Raw genomic sequence first — 23,001 nt, 5'->3', positions numbered from 1 at the left:
CAACTCTTATAATAAGGACACCTCTTGACATTACTAGATAGACTTTCATTTTATATGTGGTAACTTTGTCAACTTACTATGTGATCTAAGCGTACACTTTTATTTGCTCATTGAACTTAAATCTTCATCTTTATCACTTTTAGAAGAAAATTGATCTATGTTTTTCAATGATTGAACCCTAAGAAGTACTTAAGTTGTTATAAGTTACTAAATAAATAAATAAAAAATAAGTTTAAGTTTTCATTGAGTCAATGCATAATTGGCACAAAATGATGTTCTTTAATGACAAACAAGTAACACTTTTTAATGGCATTAAGTCTCGTGATATATGAGAAGGCATTATTATGAGTAAAATATTATTTTCATTTGAAAGACTTAGTGAGGTATATTAGATTGGAATTTTGAAAGACAATTTTAACATAAATTTTTTTATAATTTTAAAAGACTTTGTAAAAATATCATGACTTTTAGAATTTTTTTAAAGGAATTTTAAAACTTGAATTTCAATTAAGAATTTGTAAACCAAATTTAAATAGATTTTGATGGATTTATATTATAAGATTTTAAAAGATTTTATAGGTTTCACAAAAAAATATGAATTTGCAATACTACAATATTTAATTAAAAAAATACAATACATATGCATTGAGAATTTTAAATTTAATGGTTGAATTATTAAAATTTGATGTATACCATATGTTATTAAATAAAGTAAATCTATATAGACTTACTCTTAAAGTAAACAAATCTCTCCTCTTATTTATATATATGTATATATATATGTATATGTATAATCATTGGTTTCTCTCCCAAATAGTTCCCTTTCTCCATGTCAATCACATTCCCTTTCCTCCTCACTTCCCAACCCTAGTGCAAGTGCGTGTACTCGTCCATATTTGAAATCGTCTACACTTCCCTTCCATGTATTTCTTCATCTTTGATGTGGACCACTTCTTCAACTCTACACTTCCTTCTCCTCATGCGATCCTTGTCCCCCTCAACCTACCTCCATCCTACTCTTTCTCTTAGGAAAAAAAAAAAAAAAACACAATCAAATTCAAAATGAGAGTGTAAGGTTAGGGGAAAATGGGAACATGAGGAAGAAGGTCTCATTATAGTAATTTAATTCAATATATTATATTGATGAAGAAATTGATATACTACATTGGTTGAACAACAATCGATATAATATAGATGACATTATTTTTAAAAGTATTATTGCATCATATATTATATCACTTGTTGAATATCCAATATAATATTTTATTATTGTATACTATTTTTTTCACTGGTGGTACACCACACAACAAAATAGTATCTTAAACATGTTTTATTTGAACAAAATCAACAAGAATTTGTCTTTTATAAAATGAAAGACGTATTTTGAAGAATGATGTACTAATTTATATCAACATAAAATTGTAAACTTGTTGGTCAACTAAGATAAAGGTGATCCTGTCACATACAACACTAGAAAAAATAAATGATTAATTTATTAAAAACATTAAGTGAGTTAAATTTAAGAAGAAAGATTAAAATAGTAGTTAGGAAAATCTTCTGAAGGTACTTTATCAACTTCTCCATGTCAATAAAGACAAATTCCACATAGAAAAAATTGAAAATGTTTTGCATAAATGGTCAACACTCATAATTAAAAATATAGGATGTTAATAAGAAATAACTTTTATGATCATCCTCGTTCATATGCTTGAATACAGTTATTCTGAAACTAACAACCATAAAGTTATTAAAATTTTAGAAGAACAAATATTACATAAACATATTACAAAAGGTATTTAATACATTTCAAAATTTTAAAAGTAGCAGCAAAACTAAATTACGTATACATTTCATTATTATGATGGGAAATTATTAAAAAGAAGTGAAGTTGAAATGAAAAGCACTGCAAATCTAACTTCAACCACTTTTTTACAAGAAATTATTAGGTGTTTCTAAAGCATGTGATTCATAATCAATCTTTATATAATATGTAATCAAGTGTATATAATTTTTTTTTTATAAATTAAAAAACTTAATACATATCGTATAATAAATTAATAATTGGTTGAGAGTATGAACACGTGGTGATCGTAAAGTATCCAATAATTTTTCCTTCTTTATAACACATCATCATCTGTTTCACTATAAATGTAGGAAATAAATGGTGTTGGTGACTGCTGAGAGTATAATTGTGGGTTTTTGGTTTTCCTTTATTTAATTACTTATAATTTCTTAAGTTTTCATCAATGATTTTGTGACATCCTTAATCCTTACAAATCCAGATCCTTAAGGATCATTTCAGAAAAAAAATATTATGATTATTAAATTTTAAAAGTAACAATGTTTTTTTTAATGACTAAAACTAAAACTTGTGATATTTAAAAGATTAAATAAATCTAGACTGATGAAAGACCCCAGTGCAATCCAGAGGTCTAAAAGAGAAAACAATATAGTACAAATAAATAAAGAGCATGTAATGAAATATAATTAATTTTTTTGCGTGAGGTAAAGAAATTAAAAAAACATGTCATCTAGTATTGGTTAAGGTTATGAATAGATGGTGGTCCTGGACCATTTAATTTCTCCGGCTCAGCAAGCATCTGAGGCGTCGCGGTGGGGCTTGAATAGCGACCATTGGTGGTTGTTGGAAACTTGTAACTCGAGCAGCTGTCGTGGGCAGATGGTCTATGTTTTACGACTCTTAATAATATGACTCCTCTTAGTATTGCTCTGTTCTTGCAAAACGAATAAGTTGAATCATTAATTGATACAACTGTGGTTGTTACTTTTTGCCAATTTTACTTTTAATAAATTACACTTATTTTTATATATATTTATTTTTATTATAAATATTTATATTATTTTATATACGATTTTTTCTATCTAAAAAAAATGAAAGCATATATTTGACATATCATCTTCAAAAATTTATTGGGAGAGAAATTACATTCATTTGAGAATAAAAAATACATCTCTCACTTTAATTAAAGAGTTAATTATCTATGCATTGCCAGTATAAAGTTTTTTTTACATTGACAATTAATCATATATTCTAATAGTGTCATGTCAGTTGTTTATTTAATGAAATAATAATAAAATAAGTAATTAGAAGTATATGACTAAAAATTTTGTATTTTGCACTTCTAATTTTATATATTGATCTAAGTGATTAATGTTTTGAATGTTTGTCCATGTTTAACTCTTCTTCTATATGAGGATGAATATTATTAATTTTTATTTTTTTTAAAAAAAAATTTCCCCTACTTACTCAGGATTTTGGATCACCAATAATAAGAATAGTTAAAATATCATGAATAAAATTAGTCTTTGACATACTGGGTTGAGAGATATTTGTGTGGGAAGAAAAAAAGAATTTAAGTTTGAACTTTCTTTTTTACAGTCTCACTTTTACTAAACAACTTAAATAATTATTTGATTTGTTATTCTCTTTATGTTCCTTCTTCTTCCATGAAAATGGAAAGGTGTTTACAAGTAGCTCAGTTTGATGAATTTATTGCAGCAGGTCACAAGCAGGTCCTTAGCTTGATTCCGTGATGCGAAGGGTATACTCTGTTAACAGAAATTAATTAGGTATGGGAAGGATAAAACATGGTTTGTCACTTTGTTGTGCGTAGGAATTAATTCTTATGCATTAATTCATTCCCAACTCCCATGCATGTGATGTGACTTTTGTTTTTGTTTCTGATTATCATTAAAGTATGTTAAAATTGATAGGAGTAAATGAATTAGTAGTAATTTATAGAGTTGGTGATGCACGTGAATCCGATGTAGGAGAAATATTTAACGGAAGTGAGTGGCTAAACTCTAAAGAGAGACGGCAATGGCATGCAACGTGGAACTTGCAGAACTCATCATCTCATTCATCGGTTTCATCGTCACGCTCAACCTTCTCATCTCCCTCGCCACATGGATCTTCCACACCTCTTTCCGATCCCAGAAGGACCTCGCCCGAGCCTACGGCTCCTGGGCTCTGGTCACCGGCGCCACCGACGGCATCGGAAAAGCCTTCGCCCACCAGCTCGCGCGGCGGGGCCTCAACCTCATTCTCGTCAGCAGAACCATCCAGAAGCTCCAAACGGTAGCATGCGAAATCAAAGCGGAAAACCCCGAGAGGCGCGTGAAGGTGGTAGAGATGGACTTCGGCGGCGACGACGTGCGGGAGGGTCTCCGGCGAGTGGAGGAGGCGTGCGAGGGGTTGGAGGTTGGGGTTGTGATCAACAACGTGGGAATGACGTACCCGAGAGCGATGTGGTTTCATGAAGTGGAGGAGAAGGTTTGGAGGAAGATAGTGAGAGTGAACATGGAAGGAACGACGAGTGTGACGAAGGTGGTTCTGAAGGGAATGCTAGAACGGAGAAGAGGTGCCATCGTTAACATTGGATCGGCTGCTGCGGTGGTTGTGCCTTCGCATCCTCTCTTTACAATCTATGCTGCTACCAAAGCGTAACTCTTCTTCCTTCTCTTCTATATATCTTAATTAATCATTCTATTTTTACACTCCATAATTATATTAATAAATAAATAACTCCCTTCTTATTTCTTTTTTTAATTTCTAAACTCTATAAACTATAAACAACAACAAGTATACGTATCAAAATCAAAATATTTCAGAAACATACTTTAATTATTTGGTCCTCGTTAATAAATCGGGCACCAGTACGCAGTAAAGGAGACTGAACGGTCATTTAAGAGACGCAGCAACTACCAACTCTCACCTCACTATTTTATGCTACAAATTTAAAATATAGGCCCAAGTTTTGAAGTCTATTTAAATTGTGTGTGTCTATATTTGTGTTATACATTTTACGATTAAAAAAAAAAGGAATACTTTGTATCCCTATTTTTTTTTTTAAAAATTAGAGAGGTGATTATTGTATGAATAATTAGTAGAAGTCGAAATAATTATAAAAATTAAAAATTATAAAATTAAAAAGAATATGTGTAAAAACGAGTGGAGGAAAAATAAAAATAATTCATATATTCATATGTGGTAAAAAAGAAGTCTTATAAAAATAGAAATGAAAAGGCAGTTACAAGTTTTACTATTCCTTTGATCTGTCAGTATGGATACATATATTTAAAGATATTGGAATCATATGATTTTTTTATGATTAAAATATAGTTGTTAAGTTGATATCAAAATAAATATTTAGTTGAATGAAAGAATACTTTTAAAATGTTTTAGTTACTTTCTTGAGTCTCGGTTGTTAAACGATTTTCCCCGTGTTTGGTTGGTATTTATACGATGAATTCCGATCTCTTTTAAAAAAAATATATAATTTCAAGAGTTTAATTTATATGATATGTGCCCTAAAAAATTACTACCATGTGATATGAACTTTTTTATATAAGTATTCAATAAAAAAAATCATCTTAATTATTATTGTCACATCATATTAATTAGTAAGAATAGATAAAAGAAATTAATTAGTAAGATATTTAAGATTGATTTCTAATGTAAACGGTGTATATAAATTCAATTCTCTTTATATTTATTAAAATAATTTTATTGAAAAAAATACATAATGTGGAAACAATTACGTTCATATAAATATGGATTGACATAGGATTGAATATTATGAATTTTTATAAGAATCATTTTAAAGTAGTTATTATAATACCGCATGCCCTCTATCTGTCTCTTTAAAATGTGAAAACAAGGATGGAAACATGCAGTTACGTGGACCAGTTATCAAGATCTCTATACGTGGAGTATGGACAATATGGGATACATGTGCAATGTCAGGTAGTTACAATTACAATGTTTTTATCTTTACACATTAATAATTTGTTGTTATAAAGATTATCATTAAAATTATGCATGTGCTTATGAGTCCTGTATTCTGATTTAATTGGTATAATCTTGATATTTGGGTACACTAGTCACTAGTCACTAGTATGGCTGATATTGAATAGTGATGATGAATGAAGGTACCACTGTACGTTGCAACGAATATGGCATCAGGGGTGGCATCTATTGAGAGAGCTTCTCTGTTTGTACCAACAGCTGAGGCCTATGCAAGAGCTGCAATTCGTGAAATTGGGCTAAAACCAAGGTGCACACCTTATTGGGCTCACTCAATTCAGTGGTGTTTAGCAAACTTCATCCCTGATCCACTCCTTGATGCTTGGCGCTTGTCCATTGGAATGCGCCGCAGGAATCAAAAGGAACACTGAATTCAGGACTACGTTCCTCACTTATAATAGGAATAAAGGAATTCTCACTTCAATGTTATTTGTATCATTTTTTTTTGGGAAATTTCTATGAGTTACTTTTCTTTTATGTAGTTTTGGAATACATTGAATGTAAATTTACCTTATTTATACTAATATTGATAGGCCTTATCCTAATAGACCATAAATTAGGGTTAATAATGATTAGTCCTTTAATCTAAGTTCATTTTGCCTTTGAAAGTGTCCAGAAGCTCCCTAGGTCCATTTAGTCATCCAGGGTGCCGAGTGACAACATGAGCCACTTGAGTCTCGACTGTCGAAGAATATGAATTTGCAATATTACAATATTTAATAAAAAAATATAATATATATATTAAGAATTTTAAATTTAATAATTTAATTATTAAAATTTAATGTATAACATAAATTATTAAATAAAATAAATTTATATATACTTATATGAATCTTTTATATATATATATATATATATATATATATATATATATATATATATATATAGATGATGGTTCAAACGACACCGGTGTAACTTTTATTAAGTGTTACACCACTCAATAACTTGATATTAATTTTGAATTTTGAAAATCCAACCGTTGGATTGAAAGTTCATATCTCTTAGATCATATATATCAAATTTTGTTAAATTTGAATAACAACTTGAAGGTAATCAAAGTGTTTATATTTTAGTATATTTTAAAATAAATATATTACGTCAATTTTGTTTTATGCGAATGAAGTATCAAATCATCTTGGATTAATATAAAATTTTGTATATGTGATCTAAGAGATATGAACTTTCAATCTAACGGTTGGATTTTCAAAATTCAAATTTAATATCAAGTTATTGAGTAGTGTAACACTTAGTAAAAGTTACACCGGTGTCATTTGAACCCTCTTCATATATATATATATATATATATATATATATATATATATATATAATTATTGATTTCTCTCTCTAGTAGTTCTCTTTCTCCTTATCAATCACCTTCCCTCTCCTCCTCACTTCTCAACCCTAGTGCAAGTGTCTATCCTCATCCATATTTGAAAGAGTGAAGATAAAGCTTCCGAAAGTTTTTCACCGAATCATCCTCCGAATATTTAAAAATTAATATTTAAAATAAATTTATAATAAAATAATTATTTAATTTAATATTTTATAATTTAAATTATTATTTTAATCATTTGATACGTATTTCGGAATGTAATTCGGAGATTGTACCATTTTTCTATTTGAAATTGTCTACACTTCCCTTCCCTTCCATGCACTGCCTCATTTCCGATGTGAACCACTTCTTCAACTCTACACTTCCTCCTCCGATCCTCATCCCCCCTTCGCCCACACACAAAATCAACAAGAATTTGTCTTTTATAAAATGAAAGGTGTATTTTGAAGAATGATATACTAATTTATATCAACATAAAAATGTAAATTTCTTGGTCAACTAAGATAAAGGTGAATTTGTTTAAGATAATTTTTTTTAATTATACATTATTTTACTTAATTTACATGTTTTAACTTCTATTATTTCTATTTTTTATTTCTATTATTTTTGAATGAATATAGAAACATAAAAATGTTTCAACTTCACTAGTTCTAATAAACACGTTGTACCTATACTAGGTACCGATGGGTCTTCCTTGAAGTCTTGGATCGATATTTTTTTCTTCACTCTCCGAGTCAAGGTCCCTTAACCATCGAATGCGATACTTGTAAAAATATTCTAATGTTGAAGTAAGATACTTGGAATATTAAATGTTAATAATAAATGAATAATAATATGTTACCTTGAATTGCATTATTATTTATACTTGTACCTGTCTGAGGCACACTCGTAGTCTTCTGGGGTGTAGGAGGGCCGAACGGGAGCTTCAGGTGGATTCTTCAGAGGGGGGAGGTACCTGCAAAAGGCACTCCGACGCTCAAGTCAGGACAAGCACGATTTTCTAGGGTAATAAATGAACAGTGACATACCTCGTTACGTGTGACCTATTTATAATACCTAACATGGACCTGAGCATGGTGGGCCTTCTGTAGCACTTACCAAATTAGGTAATATGATGCTAATCGGCAGGTTATACCTTCATTATGCTTTGTCCCTTGTTAATCATAATCGTCATCTAATTATTCAATGCTGACTTTTGGCCGAGCCGAGACAAAACGGCCGAAACGTCCTCTCTCGGCTTCTGGCCGAGCCGATAGGGAAAGAGCACAGTTCTTAGTTCCCTGTCGAGCCGAAGTGGTATTTGAGCAGTGTCATCTGATAGTACATGACGTGCCGGTCCACGTGGCCGATCCACGTGGCCGAGCCGAAATGATATCTGAGCTGCGTCAATATCTGATAGAACATGACGTACCGGTCCACGTGGCCGATCCACGTGGCCGATAGGGTCCTTCCGGTACAATACTAATCATAATACATCATTGATCGACGGACTTGAGGTCTCAATTTCCTTAACATATAGTACAATTTAGCATATGATCAAGTTCTCTAATCATGACTTAGATGGAACATCATCTCGATTCGTTTTAATTGTGTGGTTCGGCCTTTGGCTTAATTTATTGAGGACCATTCGGCCATCAAGATGTCGAAAGGTCTTTCAGAAGAGAGGGTGACTAATGAAAATGTGATACGGTCTTAGTCAAAAGAAGATTCCAAGAGGGTCACTCAAACATTTTTGTCTTTATGTTGAAACTTGTTGTGTGAGTGAGAACGCGTGATTCTCAACCTTTCCGAGTTCATTATCAGCAGTGCTTTCATCACTTGACCTAATTCGATGTCTGGACATCCGAATATTCATCCGGTATACACAAAAATAATTAATATAGAGACTACAATCAATAATTCTAAATATTAGAATGATGAAAAAAAAATATAGGGAAATTTTTCTATAATAAAAACTAAAAAACAAGGCTGATTTTTTTTTAATAATACCGTGGAGTTCTTGTACATTCCTATGAACACAATGGAGTAGTGTGCTATTCCTATCCTATCCTGTGTCCATCGTCACCTGAGCAAAATGTACATTGCAATGTAACGACCACCACCGCCCAATCATTCAACCGAAAACCAAAATCCAAATACATCCCACAAATAAGGAAAGAAAGGGGAAAAAAAAGAGAGTTAACGGTAACGGTAACGGTAACGGAAAGGATGAGAAGCAGGTTCCATTCCATTTACTTCTTACGAAACGCAACCTCGGTGTCCAAGCCAAAACCATCGACGGGGCGAACGTGAACCAAAACGGAGTTCTTAAAAAGCGCGACGAGGGGCTTAACGGTGTAGAGGTCGTTAGCGGAGTACTTATCAGCGCGCGTGGACAAGGCCACGTGCAACACGCAGACGCCGTTGGGCTTCAACGTGCGTTCGATCTCGCCCACGAAGCGTTCAGGGTAGAGCGCGTGGTCGAACACGTTCGAGAATTCGAAGTCGAACGTGCCGCCACGGAACGGTTGGTTGTGGAAGTCGCCTTTGACGACAAGGGGCGGGTACGGAACGAGGTCCATTCCGACGGAGTCCGTCACGCCGATTCGCCGAAGCGCCTCCACCTCTTGGCCCACGCGCGCGCCTATGCAGAGCGCTTTCGAGGCGTTGTGGAGAAGGTTCTTATCCTTAAGGTCCTCGAAGAAGCGCGCGAAAACCGGGATTTTGCGGTTCCAGTCGCATGTTGTCCATATTTTTCGGAGCTTAGGGTTGAGGGTCTTGTTGAGCTGGCGCTGAATGTAGGTGTCGTAGGAGGTGTAACCAGGTCGGATTCTGAGGTCTTTGGTCGTGATGGAATGGCGGGGTGTTGTGGGGAGAGTAGGTGGAGGAAGAGGTAGAAGAAGGTGAGGGAGAGGAAGAAGGATATTAGAAAGCATCTTAGGATTAATGGTTTTTGGAGCGTTATGTTCATTCCCGCATGCATATCGAATTATCGATCATGTCATGCTATGAACAAAAACAACGGAACGTCATCATGCTTTGCCTCCAACTTTCAAGGGACGTTTCTGAAAACAAACGAATGAATATGAAAACGATAACTATCAGTCAAATAAATATCGGATATAATAGATACGCCGTTTTTTGTTACTAAAGATAAATTGTATTTGTAGATATGGTTCCTTTGGTGCATGAGGATTTGATGAGTCAAACATGATTCAACGCGACGCCCGCTTCACCTATATTTGTTCATATTGCATGCAACTCCCATCACACGGCTTAATATTTACTTTTTCTTTTTTTACTTTTTTTTTTATTTTCCAAATGTTGTGTCCTTTTGCAAATTCGCTAAAACATTAATATTGATGTTTTTTCCATGGTCTTTAGTAACAAACATAAAACTAATTGATATGAAAAGTATAAATTTATTAAACATTATATTATTTAAATAAAATAAAATATAATATTTTTTAGTATTACGTACCAATTTTTAAAATCTGTAATACTCTATAAATATATTAACTAATACTAGATAAAATAAGAAATTACTTTACCTTTTTATTTTTATAAATACTATAATAATAATAATAATAATATATCAGGAAAATCTGCTTAAAGAGACTATTTTCACAATGTGTGAAAGTAGAATATCTAACTATTACATCAACCCATCAAGTTATAAATAATGACAAAATATAATATAAATCATATTCAACAAAATTACTCTTGCGACAGAACTTCATACAATTTTTTTTACAGCTATTTCATACAATTATTTTAGATTAACTTTAATATACTTAAAAGTTTTATATATTAGTTCAAATTATAAAAACCTATATAAATAACAACAAAAAATCATGTACACTACGCACATTATTTTCCTGATAAATTCTCTTTTAATTTAACTCGTGTATTCTGCATGCTATTTCAATTTTTCGTTTTTTAGCTATGAAGGGTGCTTGAATTTTCAACACAACAGGGATTTGAGAGGAAACTATTTAATGAGTTTCCAAATTTTTAACGTAATGAACTCGTGCTTATTTTATCTGGTAGACTTCATCAAGTCGTGACTTGTGAATACATTGCTTAATAAATAATATTTAATATATTAATTTAAAACTATGATAATATTATAATTAATAATTAGAATATGATATTGTTCTAGAAAAATAATCATTTTACATAAATATTATATGTATAAAAAATAATATCGTATCCTTTTTAGCATTAAGAAATAAGAAAGGAAATCTTTAAAAAAGAATATGGTCTCATAGATCAGTCTATTTGGCCCACAACCTGGAAAAGAATGAACTGGACTGAAAAATTAATAACTCACAATTAAATTAACTAACTTAATCCAATCTCACCTAAAAAATATGTTAGGTCGTTATAAACAATCAAAAATGTGAGAATGCAAATAAAACGCCTTGGGATATGAATAAAAGGGTGGAGAGAATGGGAACCAAGAGTGAGCCCAGCATTTCTAGCCCAACATTCACCATTTTAATAAAAATTTTGATGAGTGAATAGAATAAGGTAGGATGATAGAATTGTCTTATCTTATTGGCTCATCAAACAATAAATTAAGAGCGGGTATGACAGTTTATCCTGTACTATTTTCGTTATCATGTTCATCAATCAAGCCCTCAATGGAATTTATCAGTCCGAGCAATGAATGAGAAAAATTGCAAGACTTAATCATACTCTAAGCTGAACACCAAAAATTGCAATTCAGCTGCCAACTCTGTCAAAGATCAATTTCTATCTAACCATTAAGTACCATCTGGACCTTCTGGCAACTGTATTAACCATGTGAAACTGACTGCCTAGGGAGACTACTGGAATAAAAACAAATGCATATTTTCACTGAATATACATATTTTACACTCACTTCTGGTGGGAAGAAAGATTGGGAGGGGAATTGAGCACCAAAATAACAAGGCTTTCATTCAATTGTTTTATCAAGTAACTAACAGCAACCATGGTCAACTAATTCGTCGTTGCTTCAATACATCCCCTTGAAAACAGGATTTGTGCGGCAAATGCTTGCTCCATATTCCTCGTATTCTGCCTTTGTATGACAAGCCTGTACATTGGAACAGGAATTGTAAAGCTAAGCTTGTTTTGCATTGAGACGTATCAGAATGATTAAAGAAACAATAACAAATTAAGACGCTCTTCACTAGGAGAACGACATTATCACAAGGAAACACATCGGAGTCCACAACGATGACAAACCCAAAAAAAAAAAAAAAAAAAAAAACCACTGTCATTTTTAAACTGTTCATGTTTCATATTTCTACACCGAGCAAAATAATCCAGCACTTTGTTACCATATATGCAATCATAAATTCGTTTAACTTGGCAAAACATACAAAGTCCCGGACCGATGGTCAAAAGATTTTTTATTCTTTTTCCAGTACGAATAAGTTATAGTAAGGAACAAAGTTAGACATTATGGGAAGTACCTCCCAAGACAACATGGAAGAACACATTATTAGTACACAAAAAAGTGAGAGGATTGCTATATCCTCCGAATTCGGAATGGATGTACAGTCCGAACTTTTAAAATATTAATATTTTTTAATAAATTTATTATTAAATAATTATTTAATTTAATATTTTATAATTTAAATTAATTTTTTAAATGTTCGGAATTCGGACAATTCATTCGGAGGAAGATGCAAAAATTTTGAAAAAGTGATTATGGGACGCATACACCGAACCTCCTAACCCCCAAAAACAATGTCAGAAATGCATACCGTAAAAAATTCAGGTGTTGATGCAAGTACTGATCCTCCAAACCAAACTGCAAATCTCTGGATTGGATGACTGACTACATTTACCTCCACTGGCTGCGACTGTAGGCTCCAAATTTATGAAGCAAAAAAAAGAAAACGTAAATGCAAGACTAAATCAATATAATATATAGCAGTCCAGCCTGCCATAAATAAATTAATGTGACAATTTTGACCATGCATGTGTTGTGTTGGGCCTGTCAGGCGGGGATTTGGGGGGCTCAATTTGTTTAGACCTTGCCAGCACATGTAACCAAACCAATCAACACATCACTATTTTCAAAGTAAAATTATTATGTGCCAAAAGGACTTGAGTAATTATTTAACACTACCTCTAGTCTTAAGAAACAAATAACTAATCTATCAAAATCGATATAAGTAGTTAAATTAGTTATACATACTCATATAATTAAATGATTTAAGTATTAGTTATATTTAATGACACTATTTGTAATTTAAGAGATAATATTTTTAACCAATGGGTGTGACTTATATTGTTAATAACTCAATGAATGCATCTATTTTCTTGAAAAATGAGTAAACATTTTATCAATAGACTTTACAATAAACTAAGGGTATAAAAGAAAATTAGCAATTCAAGTATATGTTTCTTATAATCAAATAAATGCTCTCATTTGTTTCTTATATAAAGAACCAGAGGTAGTATAGTATAAGATAATGATGTATTGATTGCTGATTGGTTTAGTCCATACAACTTGTGCCACAGTTTATATAAGAAGTTCTCATCCATGTGTGCGGGAGCAGGAGGGAGAGAATCATTAATTTAAAGATGATTTAAAGGTGCCTATTAACTTACTTTTATCTCCCCATTTATGCGTGCTTCAGATGAAAGGACGCGGGCATCCACTATTTTTTTAAGATCACGTTGCAACCTTCTATGAAAATCCTTGAACATGGTTGAACCTCCGGACAACACTATATTCTGAAATAAAAAAGACAAAATACGCAAGAAGTAAAGACTTTAATCATTAATTAAAGAGCTTGAAATTCATATGATCAGAAATTAAATATCATGGCTGGGCTGATGGACTGATGCAACATTTGACACTGATGTACTCAATATAGGCCAACAACAAAAAATTTCCTGAGCTTAACATTGAGCCTTACAAGATACCTAATTTTATGATTAGAAGTGATGATTCACTAAATTCTAAAAGCACTCATGGGACTTATTAATTGACATGTCAGTTAGTAGGGGTACTTCACCTTATATAATGATCTCCTTGTGTCAATTGGTGCAGACTGAATGCACTTGTCTATTACAACTGGCAAAGGGGTGGTAAAGTTGCTGCTGCCATATATCTCAGGATTAAAGAAAATCTGCAGAAATCATAGAGAAAACATACAGATATGTTAAATTGACTGATCCTGTTCATATAATGACAACTGAACCAATAGAATAACTTCACAATTACATCAAGGCAGTACTACTACAGTTTCACGAATTCTTCATTATAAGGTACAAATTCAAGTGGATTCAATAGCTATAGCTAAGTGATACCAAGACTCTTATAGATAGAGAGTAAATGATCAGTTGATCCCAGCTTCAAATCCCATCCAGACTATACTGCCAGCATTTAAGCCTCCCTTGTCCCTTCCCACACTAGTACTCGGATAACTTTTATAACCCAAAAAGGAAAAGGTAAAAATCCTGACCTTCCAAGAGAAGGTTCAGAGCAAGGCAAAATGCGTTAGTATATTTTTACCATTCCAATTTAGTCCCCTCTGTTTCAATAAGATATTAATGATAGGAAGTCAGGAAATAAACAAGTATATTTTTAGTTAATTCATTAGTTTTCATGAGATGATTTCAGGTATCCACAACGGAAAAATATACTAAAAATAGGTAAAAAGTATATTTAAATATCTTCAATCCAGAGCCCCTCTACCCCCAAAGACAGATTTAGCAATCCATAATAGAGAAAATCTAAAGAGTAGCCATAGAGCAAACCTCTGGGCCAAGAAATCGCTCATAACCAATATCACAGGAATATGGTGCCCCTGTCTTTGGTTTAATACCTCTCCAATGCTTGATATACTTGGCTGGCTCTTTATCATGCTTATTAAATTCCTGAGAGAAATTGAGGAATTGTTATGTAGGAAAACTAACAAGTTCAAAAGATAACTTTAGTTACATCACTTGATTCACACACACACACAAAAAAAAAAAAAAAAAAAAAAGCAAATCAAAATAGTGAGAATTTCTTGACATTCAAAATGCTAATGGAAGAGGCAACAAAACTATGGCAGCAGATGTGCGCCACAAACTCCTAAAATGATTTTGTAAAAGAACCAAGTATTGAACTGAAGACCACCTTCACAATGTCAGAGCAGGTGTAGCAATACATTTCCTTCACTTTCCGCGCCACTTCAAAAGAGTCTTCTGGTGGTACATTCTCTCCTCTTTCCTGTACGAAGCAATATCAACAAGACAATTATTAAATCCATCTTAGCAAAACACAAATTGTCAATTAGATACAGATTATTAGTTTATTACAACTCAGTCAGTTCAATAAAAAATATATATAGCTAATTACACAAATAACTTTCATACTCAATCATGAAATATGTAAACTTCACTTCTATTTATTATCTACTAATAATGTAACAATAATACTATCACAAGTGCACCAAACCCCGTTCATCCAGATTATACATGATTGGTTTCACTAGCTAGTATAAATGGTAATTAATGAGATCCTTCAACATTAACAAGAGATTGACACAAAGTCACAAATATTCAAATATAAGAACAATACCAGCACATTAACCTTTTAATTTTATACCACAAAGATAACCTACCCGCATAAGCTGCTGAACAAAAAGGGTAACATCCTTTCCAGCAATAGGAATCGATTTGATGCTACTACCAATAACATAACCATCTGCAACAGGTACAACATGAGTAGCCCCATCTCCAACATCCACTACAACTCCTGTCATCTCACACTAAAAAGAATTCCAGATCAGCCTAAGAGGAAAATATTCTTAAAATAAGACAGATACAATAAGAAACAAAATTTCTTGAAAGCTCTTACGGCACTGTTATTAAGTTCAAGTATAATTATACATGGTCAACATAGCATTTTGGATTTAACATAATGAGGGTAGCTGATGAATTATTCTATTCACTAGTAATGATGCAAAACCACCACAACAGTTCATATTCACAGTAAAGTTCACTTTGGGTTTCAAGTAAAAGCATCCAAAAGTGTCAAATTGCAGGGGCTAATGAAACATTCTGAGCATTTTGTGTTTAGATAGCTACCAGACTCGTTGCTGCTGAGGCCATAATAAATATGTAAAGCATTCAAGATTAATCACACAACTCCAATTCTATATTCAACATAATTCACAATTTTTTTAGCGTGTACCAATTACCAACCTTAGACGTTGTGTATCCAGCGGCAAGGGCAAGCACAGAATTCACAGCAATGTAAAGTCCAGGCACGTTAAAAGTCTCAAACATGATTTCCCCAGTATACTCGCGACTCTCAGGCGCGGTCAACGGACTCTCAGTCAAGAGAAAATAGTGATCCTCCGGATCACACCTCAAATAGTTGAATATGCACTGCTGCCAGAAGCGCTCCATGGCATCCCAATTCTCAACCTGACCATGCCGAATCGGGTAGCTGAGATTGTAAGTACTGCTAGATCGAGACTTGGAAAGTGCGTCATCCCCAATGAAGAAATCAAGATCCGCCATAACCCCAGCATTGTGCTGGGCAACCCAATTGCCTTTAGAAGAGCTCCTAGATTGATTCAGAAACGACTCATTAAGTGCAACCACTGTCGGAACAATAAAACATGGCTCAACATTACCAGCAAACCCCATCTTCGTATACCTGCAAAAAAAGACACCATTTTCCAAATTCAGAGTAAACCCAAGTCACAAAAGTAAGCAAACATCGGTGGAGCATTTCAACAAACACGTGGTGTCCATTATCGATGCAGCAAAAAAAGCCACATATTGCGTAGAAGAAAAACTGGGTGATGGAAAGGGAGGAAAAGGGTACCCGGAGCCATTATCGATGACTACAGCTGGACGAGAAGTAGACGGGTCCATGAGAAAGAGCGAAAAGCTGGAAGTGATGGTAAACGGTGAAGGTGGATCTGCAACTGAGATCCAAGAGTGAGTGTGAAGCAGAGGATCATGGTCGTGAAGAGCACAATAAGGAGGAGGAAGAAGGAGTAATAGGTGTAGGTGATGATGTTGACGCAGACTTTGACTGGAAGTGAAAGGAGATAAAAAACAAAGGGGAATGGTTGGTGATTGGTAAACCCATTTGAAGTATAATCTCAAGAGAAGAGAGAGGGTGGAGGTGGAAGTGGAAGTGGAAGTGGAAGTGCAGGTCCCATTTACATGTTCATCATTTCATTCTCTTCTGTTCGTTTCCCAAAGATGCTTTCCTTCCCAATCAAACAAAATGAACAACAACGACCCTTTCTTTCTCTCTCTCTCTCTGTTGCTTTCTCTTTCTTTCTTTCTTTCTTTTATTTTTAATTTAATAATTACTATTAATGAATTTTGGGCCCCAAAGCCCAACAGCAGTAGCTTTCTATTTTCGATCACGGCAATTTCAATTGTCGTTGGTTGGTGTGTGTACGACCCCCTGCCAGATTCATCTTAAGCCCTGTAATAGGTTCCATGATCGGTAAATAGTTTAATTTTTTAAGATAAATACTCGACTTTCTCATTCTATTCATTCAATGAGATAGAACTCAGAGTTACGCTTCTCAATTCGAAAATAAGCTTTAATGTAAAAATAAAAATAAAAATTGAAGCGGTGTGATTTGAACTTTTGAAGGATCTGTTGAGGGGACCCACCTAACAGGAATATGCAAGTGGTTTCATTTCTTTCTTACACGCAAACCTTTTCTCTTTCCTGCTGCCTGCTACATGAATTCACGAACCTCCATTTTACAGAAAAAAAAAAAAAAAAAACTTCTGTCGGTAGTTTTTACTTTTGTATTTAGTACATTGTCGGTAGTTTTTAATTTAAATAAATTTAAATTTTAAGTAATACTATTTAAATATATCTTAAACAAATACATAGTTCATTTAAAATAAATCGTTTATGTAATTTAATTTTATAATAAAAATTAACCTATTTAGTAATTCTAGACTATCATATAATTATAAACTATTATGTATAATAAATTTATTGACTTTTATGATTTTATTTATTTTTATAATAAATAACGACACTGACTTGTAAAAATTTAAAAGTGATTTTTATATATATAAAGTTATATATCTTTAAAAAAAATTATAAAAAAAAGTGCCCTCCTATTTAACCATGTTTATGTTTAGTTTTAGGTTAAAAATTTTCTGTTAACAAATTTCATCCGATATATATAATGATTCATTTTCAAACAATATTTTCATTATTCATATATTTTATTTTCTTAGTTTTTTCGTAAAATCTATTTGAAATACATAAATAGATTTTAATTTTTGTTGATTTTTTTTATAAAAAAAATCACAACAACAAAATAGTAATAATCGAATTTGAGTCATTACATACCTAATCAATTTTCATACTACTAAACTACACCTTGATTTAAGTTAATTGAAGCCATATCGAGTTAACATAATATGAATTTTATTATATCTCTTCCAAGCATCATACAAAGATTCAACGTCTCTTTCATACAAAGTTGTTTTCTCACTTTTTGTCTTTAGGAACATTGAATTAGGAAAAATCTTGGTGAAGAACCTTGCTTTAAAGTCATCCCATGTGTTGATACTTCTTATAAGCGTAGATTGCATCCCTACCTTGAACCTTGGCGTTGTTTCTAAGAGAGAAGGGAAATAAGCACAATTATAACGTCATCACCAATTTCATTTATGCAAACAATGCTACATATTTCCAAAAAGCTAAATAATGTATCAATGTTCGGATCATTATCTTTATTATCTTAAGGCTTGTGCAGACTGCAGAGTCCTCGCGATTTAGTTTTTTTTTTTTATATTTCTGAATGTAATTTTTAAAATAAAGTTTATCATTATCATCTTTATTATTATTATTATTATCGAGATTGTCGCTAATAAAATACTTTTACACGTTATTTATTGTTGTTATCACACAAGCATCTTCTTTATTTTGTTCAGATTAAAAAAATTAAAGGAATATATATATATATATATATGTATATATATATATATAAAATAAGGTAATTAAGTCTTATCAGTAGTATATTTTTTTCTTAGTATTCTGATTATTATAATAATATATTTTCTGTTTCCTTTTATTGAAAAAAAAAAATACATGACTCTTACATAATTTTTTTTTCTTTTATATTATTAAGAAACTAGTCGGGGATAGGAAGAACATATTTTTCATCTTTCCTTCCTTTCCTTTTGCTTAGCTTCTTTCTCTTTTCACCAATTCTAAACTTAGCTTTTAATTTTAATCAGACAGAGAACATTTAAAGTGGGTTTATAAGTTGGTTCTATTAACTAATCTAAGAAATAAGGATAAGATTTTAATTTTCAGGCTGGTTGGTTAACTAAGAATGACACAACGAAAGAAGAAAAATTTGTGTGATTGGTATTGTTGCCTCCCATAACATAGTTTATTATGCTTAGTGCAGATGATATGCATGTGCCTTTTATTAGGTGTTAGTTTTATTGTTTATTTTTTCCAATGATAAAAAAAGTTGTTTGCAAATATAAGTCGCCCATATATATATATATATATATATATATATATAAGTTAATCACTTATATAATAATAGTGTAATGTTTTTTTACATTAACAACTAATTATATATTTTAATTGTGTTATGTCATTATTAAAAGTAAATGTATTTATAGTGACATGACACAATTAAAATATATAATCAGTTGCTAGTGTAAAAAAACTTTACACTGACAGTGTATAGTTGATTAATTTTTTTTCTCTATATATATATATATAATAAGCGATCCGTTTATTTCGAGAGTAACTCTATTTAGACTTACTCTGTTCAATAACTTATACTTTATATCAAATTTTAACGATCTAACCATTGAATTTAAAGTTTTTGATGCATAGATCAAGTTTGTGAATTTTCAGAAAGTTTAAAAATTATTTAATATTTCATTTCATTAATTTAAATTGACGGATAATCATAAAATTATTTTATATATTGATTTGAATTAATGAAACGAAATATCAAATGATCTTTAAATATTTTAAGAATTTACAGATTTAATCTATGTATTAAAAATTTTAAATTCAACAATTAAATTATTAAAATTTGATGTAAAACATGAATTAAAGATAAAAATTATTTTTTTCCTACTACTTTCAAATTCTGGCTCTCTTCCCATTGACTTTGGTCTTTGGCAATAACATTTCCTTTTTTTTTTTCTATTGCTTATTTTGGCAATCCTTTTTACTTTTTTGATCAAATAACAATCTTGACAAGTATACCAATCACAACAAGTATAACATTTTATAGGAAGAAAAATTATTGAGATTTTGTAAATGTTTTTCATCATTATATAGATTGATTAAATATCTTTTAGTTATTATAAATAATTATCCAATAATATTTGTTTGGATATTGTACTGCATATTAAATTTATGAATAGTTTTTTTTATTTGTAAAAATCAAACTCTGCATTAAAAGACTTTACAATACTTATACGTCTTATTCAATCAATTGAACTATATTCTTGATACATTTATAAATAGTTTAACTGTAGTTATCATAAATTAGAGATAACTATATTTAGTTTGTACAACAATGACTATATTGTAAGTTATTTTTTACAGGATTTCTTGGAGAGGGAAGCTAAAAAGATAAAAATGTAATTGTATAGGAGTAAAGTTTTGATCTATATTGCTTTAAGAGATCTTCGACAAGTGTGTAAACATCTCTTTTCTCAAAATGTTCACAGTACATTTTGTTTTTTATTTGGATATTTTTATTTATTTATTTTAAATGTATTTCTTTTTGGTGTTCTAGAAAACAAAAGTGTATTAAAATGTATATTTAAATTTATTATTAAAAATATTAAAAGGATTTTTTTTTGTAAATATCATTAATTTTTGAATTAAGTATTCGAGTAAATGTAATATATATATATATATATAAATAATGAAACGAATTATAAAATAATTTTTAATTTTTTTAAAAAATTTACAAATTTAATTTATGTATTAAAAATTTTAAATTCAAGAATTGTTAAAATTTGATGTAAAACAGTTATTAAATAAAATAAGTCTAGATAAATTTATTTATAAAGTAAATAGATCCCTCCTCATATATATATATATGAAACACGATATGCAAAATGTACTAGAGCAACTAATCTAGGCCTAATAATAATAAAAAATTATAAGAATCCTATCATGTTATTCACAATGTTTTTTCTTTTACGTTTTTTGAAAGAGGGGAGAAATTTGTGAGAAATGGAAAAAAAAAATAAGTGAAAGTTGATTTGACATAAAATAATGTGAAATTTGTAGTTATTTGATCTTTTAAAATTGTATTTTACATAGTTAAATGTTTATGAAAAAATATATTATTTGAACAATACATTTTTATCATTTAATAGTTAACTATTTAAATAATAGCGTAAGGGTGGAAAATTTCACACAAATCCATTCATAGACTCTACTATAATTTCCTCATAAATCCACTTAAATTGTCTACACCAAACACTCATGTTTTTTTGAATTCTTTAATAATCTTTTTTTTCTTCTTCTATTTCCTACTAAATCACATCTCCCCAAACATATCATTATGAAAGATTTGTGTTGTTTAACATCAATATAATAAAGTTAATGCATGTTTAAACACATGTTCAAAACTTGAATTAGACCATAAAATTACGTCTATGAGATAAAAGTTACTTATGATAGTTTACATTTGAAAGGTATGAATATAATAATAACATTAATATATTCCGATAACTAGAGTAACTTGTGAGAATTGCAGGCAGCAATAGCATGTATATTAAGAATGGGCATCGTTGGTTGTGACAACAGAAAGGAAGTATATATAGAGTGGCATGGGAATGGAAGAGAAGTGGATGCATTAGATACAAGTTACAAGAGAATTATTGTACAATTATTTGAATTGCCGAAGCATTATAGAATATATATCATATATGACTAAGATCTAAGATCTAAGATCTCATCCTGTTGATCTGGTTCAGCGCAGGCTGCAGGATGTTGTAGAGAACCCAGGCAATAGCCGGCGTCACCACAAACAGCAGAAGCTGACCTCTGTTGTCGTTAGTCGCCTCAGCGATTTCAGAGGCCAACGCATGCGGCGCCGAGACCAGGCCCAGCAGGCCGCCGAGGCCCAGCCCAACGATGAGGCCCTTGCTGTTGCGCATGCGGTTCAGCTGGTTCAGGGCCGGCTGCAGAATGTTGAAGAGCACCCACGCGATGGCCGGGATTATGGGCAGCAGCAGCGCCAGCCCGCGGTTGTCCTCGCCCTCCGCTATGGCGGCTATTTGTTGGGCGGCCAAGGCGCCCTCGCAGCTTCCCAGAGCCGAGAAAACCGCTCCGGCGATTGCTGTGGAGGTGGATAGCTTTGGGAGTGGGAGGGTGGTGGGTTTTGATGGTATGAGCTTAGGGTTAGGGTTAGGGTTAGGGAGCTTGGTGTTGAGGCACTTTGCGTTGATTGTAGCCATGGCTGATATTGTCGCTGCCATTGATGATGGGGAACGTGGCTTTCAGTAAGGACTAGAAATTTAGCGTTGCTGCCCAATGGGACTCCGCTTTCTAGATTCTTCTCTTATCCCAAACCTGGGATGGCAGACATTTCCACCTCATATTTTTCCCTTTCTTATCGCTTCCACCTCATTTTCTTCTCTTTCTACCATCACCCAATAAAACGACACGTCGTTTAAGCGAGAAAAAAAAAAGTAGAGTGACGAAAATGAAAAAGAAAAATGAAAACTGTACCGTCCAGGTCGCCTTTCGACCTGGTTTCTCATTCGGAAATAAGGCGAGTAAAACCACCTTCTCAGCATTAACCCGACTGGGGTCCAGTACAGACCTAGTCGGTCATAGCCCGACTTGACCCGTTAGACTCGGTTT

General features: G+C 32.1%; 3 protein-coding genes and 1 non-coding gene across 4 annotated transcripts; 1 reads left to right on the top strand and 3 right to left on the bottom strand.

Moving 5' to 3' along the window:
* Positions 1–3,776: 3,776 nt before the first annotated feature.
* Positions 3,777–6,428, top strand: LOC109799655 (very-long-chain 3-oxoacyl-CoA reductase-like protein At1g24470). Its single transcript, XM_020360257.3, has 3 exons — positions 3,777–4,464; positions 5,698–5,767; positions 5,953–6,428. Exons 1-3 carry the CDS (start codon positions 3,842–3,844, stop codon positions 6,196–6,198), a joined length of 939 nt encoding a protein of 312 aa, XP_020215846.1. The 5' UTR covers positions 3,777–3,841; the 3' UTR covers positions 6,199–6,428.
* A 2,681-nt stretch (positions 6,429–9,109) lies between these two features.
* On the bottom strand, positions 9,110–10,712 carry LOC109799489 (uncharacterized). The gene has a single exon (XR_014431849.1). It is a non-coding gene; the product is annotated as an uncharacterized LOC109799489 (transcript).
* Positions 10,713–11,808: 1,096 nt separating this feature from the next.
* On the bottom strand, positions 11,809–17,427 carry LOC109799671 (actin-related protein 3). Its single transcript, XM_020360278.3, has 9 exons — positions 16,972–17,427; positions 16,341–16,800; positions 15,758–15,904; positions 15,271–15,363; positions 14,907–15,026; positions 14,162–14,275; positions 13,752–13,877; positions 12,899–12,997; positions 11,809–12,222 (listed from the first exon to the last, which is right to left on the bottom strand). Exons 1-9 carry the CDS (start codon positions 17,019–17,021, stop codon positions 12,142–12,144), a joined length of 1,290 nt encoding a protein of 429 aa, XP_020215867.1. The 5' UTR covers positions 17,022–17,427; the 3' UTR covers positions 11,809–12,141.
* A 4,538-nt stretch (positions 17,428–21,965) lies between these two features.
* Positions 21,966–22,747, bottom strand: PSBY (photosystem II BY). Its single transcript, XM_020360236.3, has one exon. The coding sequence runs from the start codon at positions 22,611–22,613 to the stop codon at positions 22,080–22,082; it is 534 nt and encodes a 177-aa protein (XP_020215825.2). The 5' UTR covers positions 22,614–22,747; the 3' UTR covers positions 21,966–22,079.
* Between the last annotated feature and the right edge of the window lie 254 nt (positions 22,748–23,001).

This window comes from Cajanus cajan, chromosome 2 (assembly GCF_000230855.2).
Source record: "Cajanus cajan strain Asha chromosome 2, NIPB_CcT2T_4, whole genome shotgun sequence".
Lineage (NCBI taxonomy): Eukaryota > Viridiplantae > Streptophyta > Magnoliopsida > Fabales > Fabaceae > Cajanus > Cajanus cajan.
This window is presented reverse-complemented; position numbering and strand designations above follow the sequence as displayed.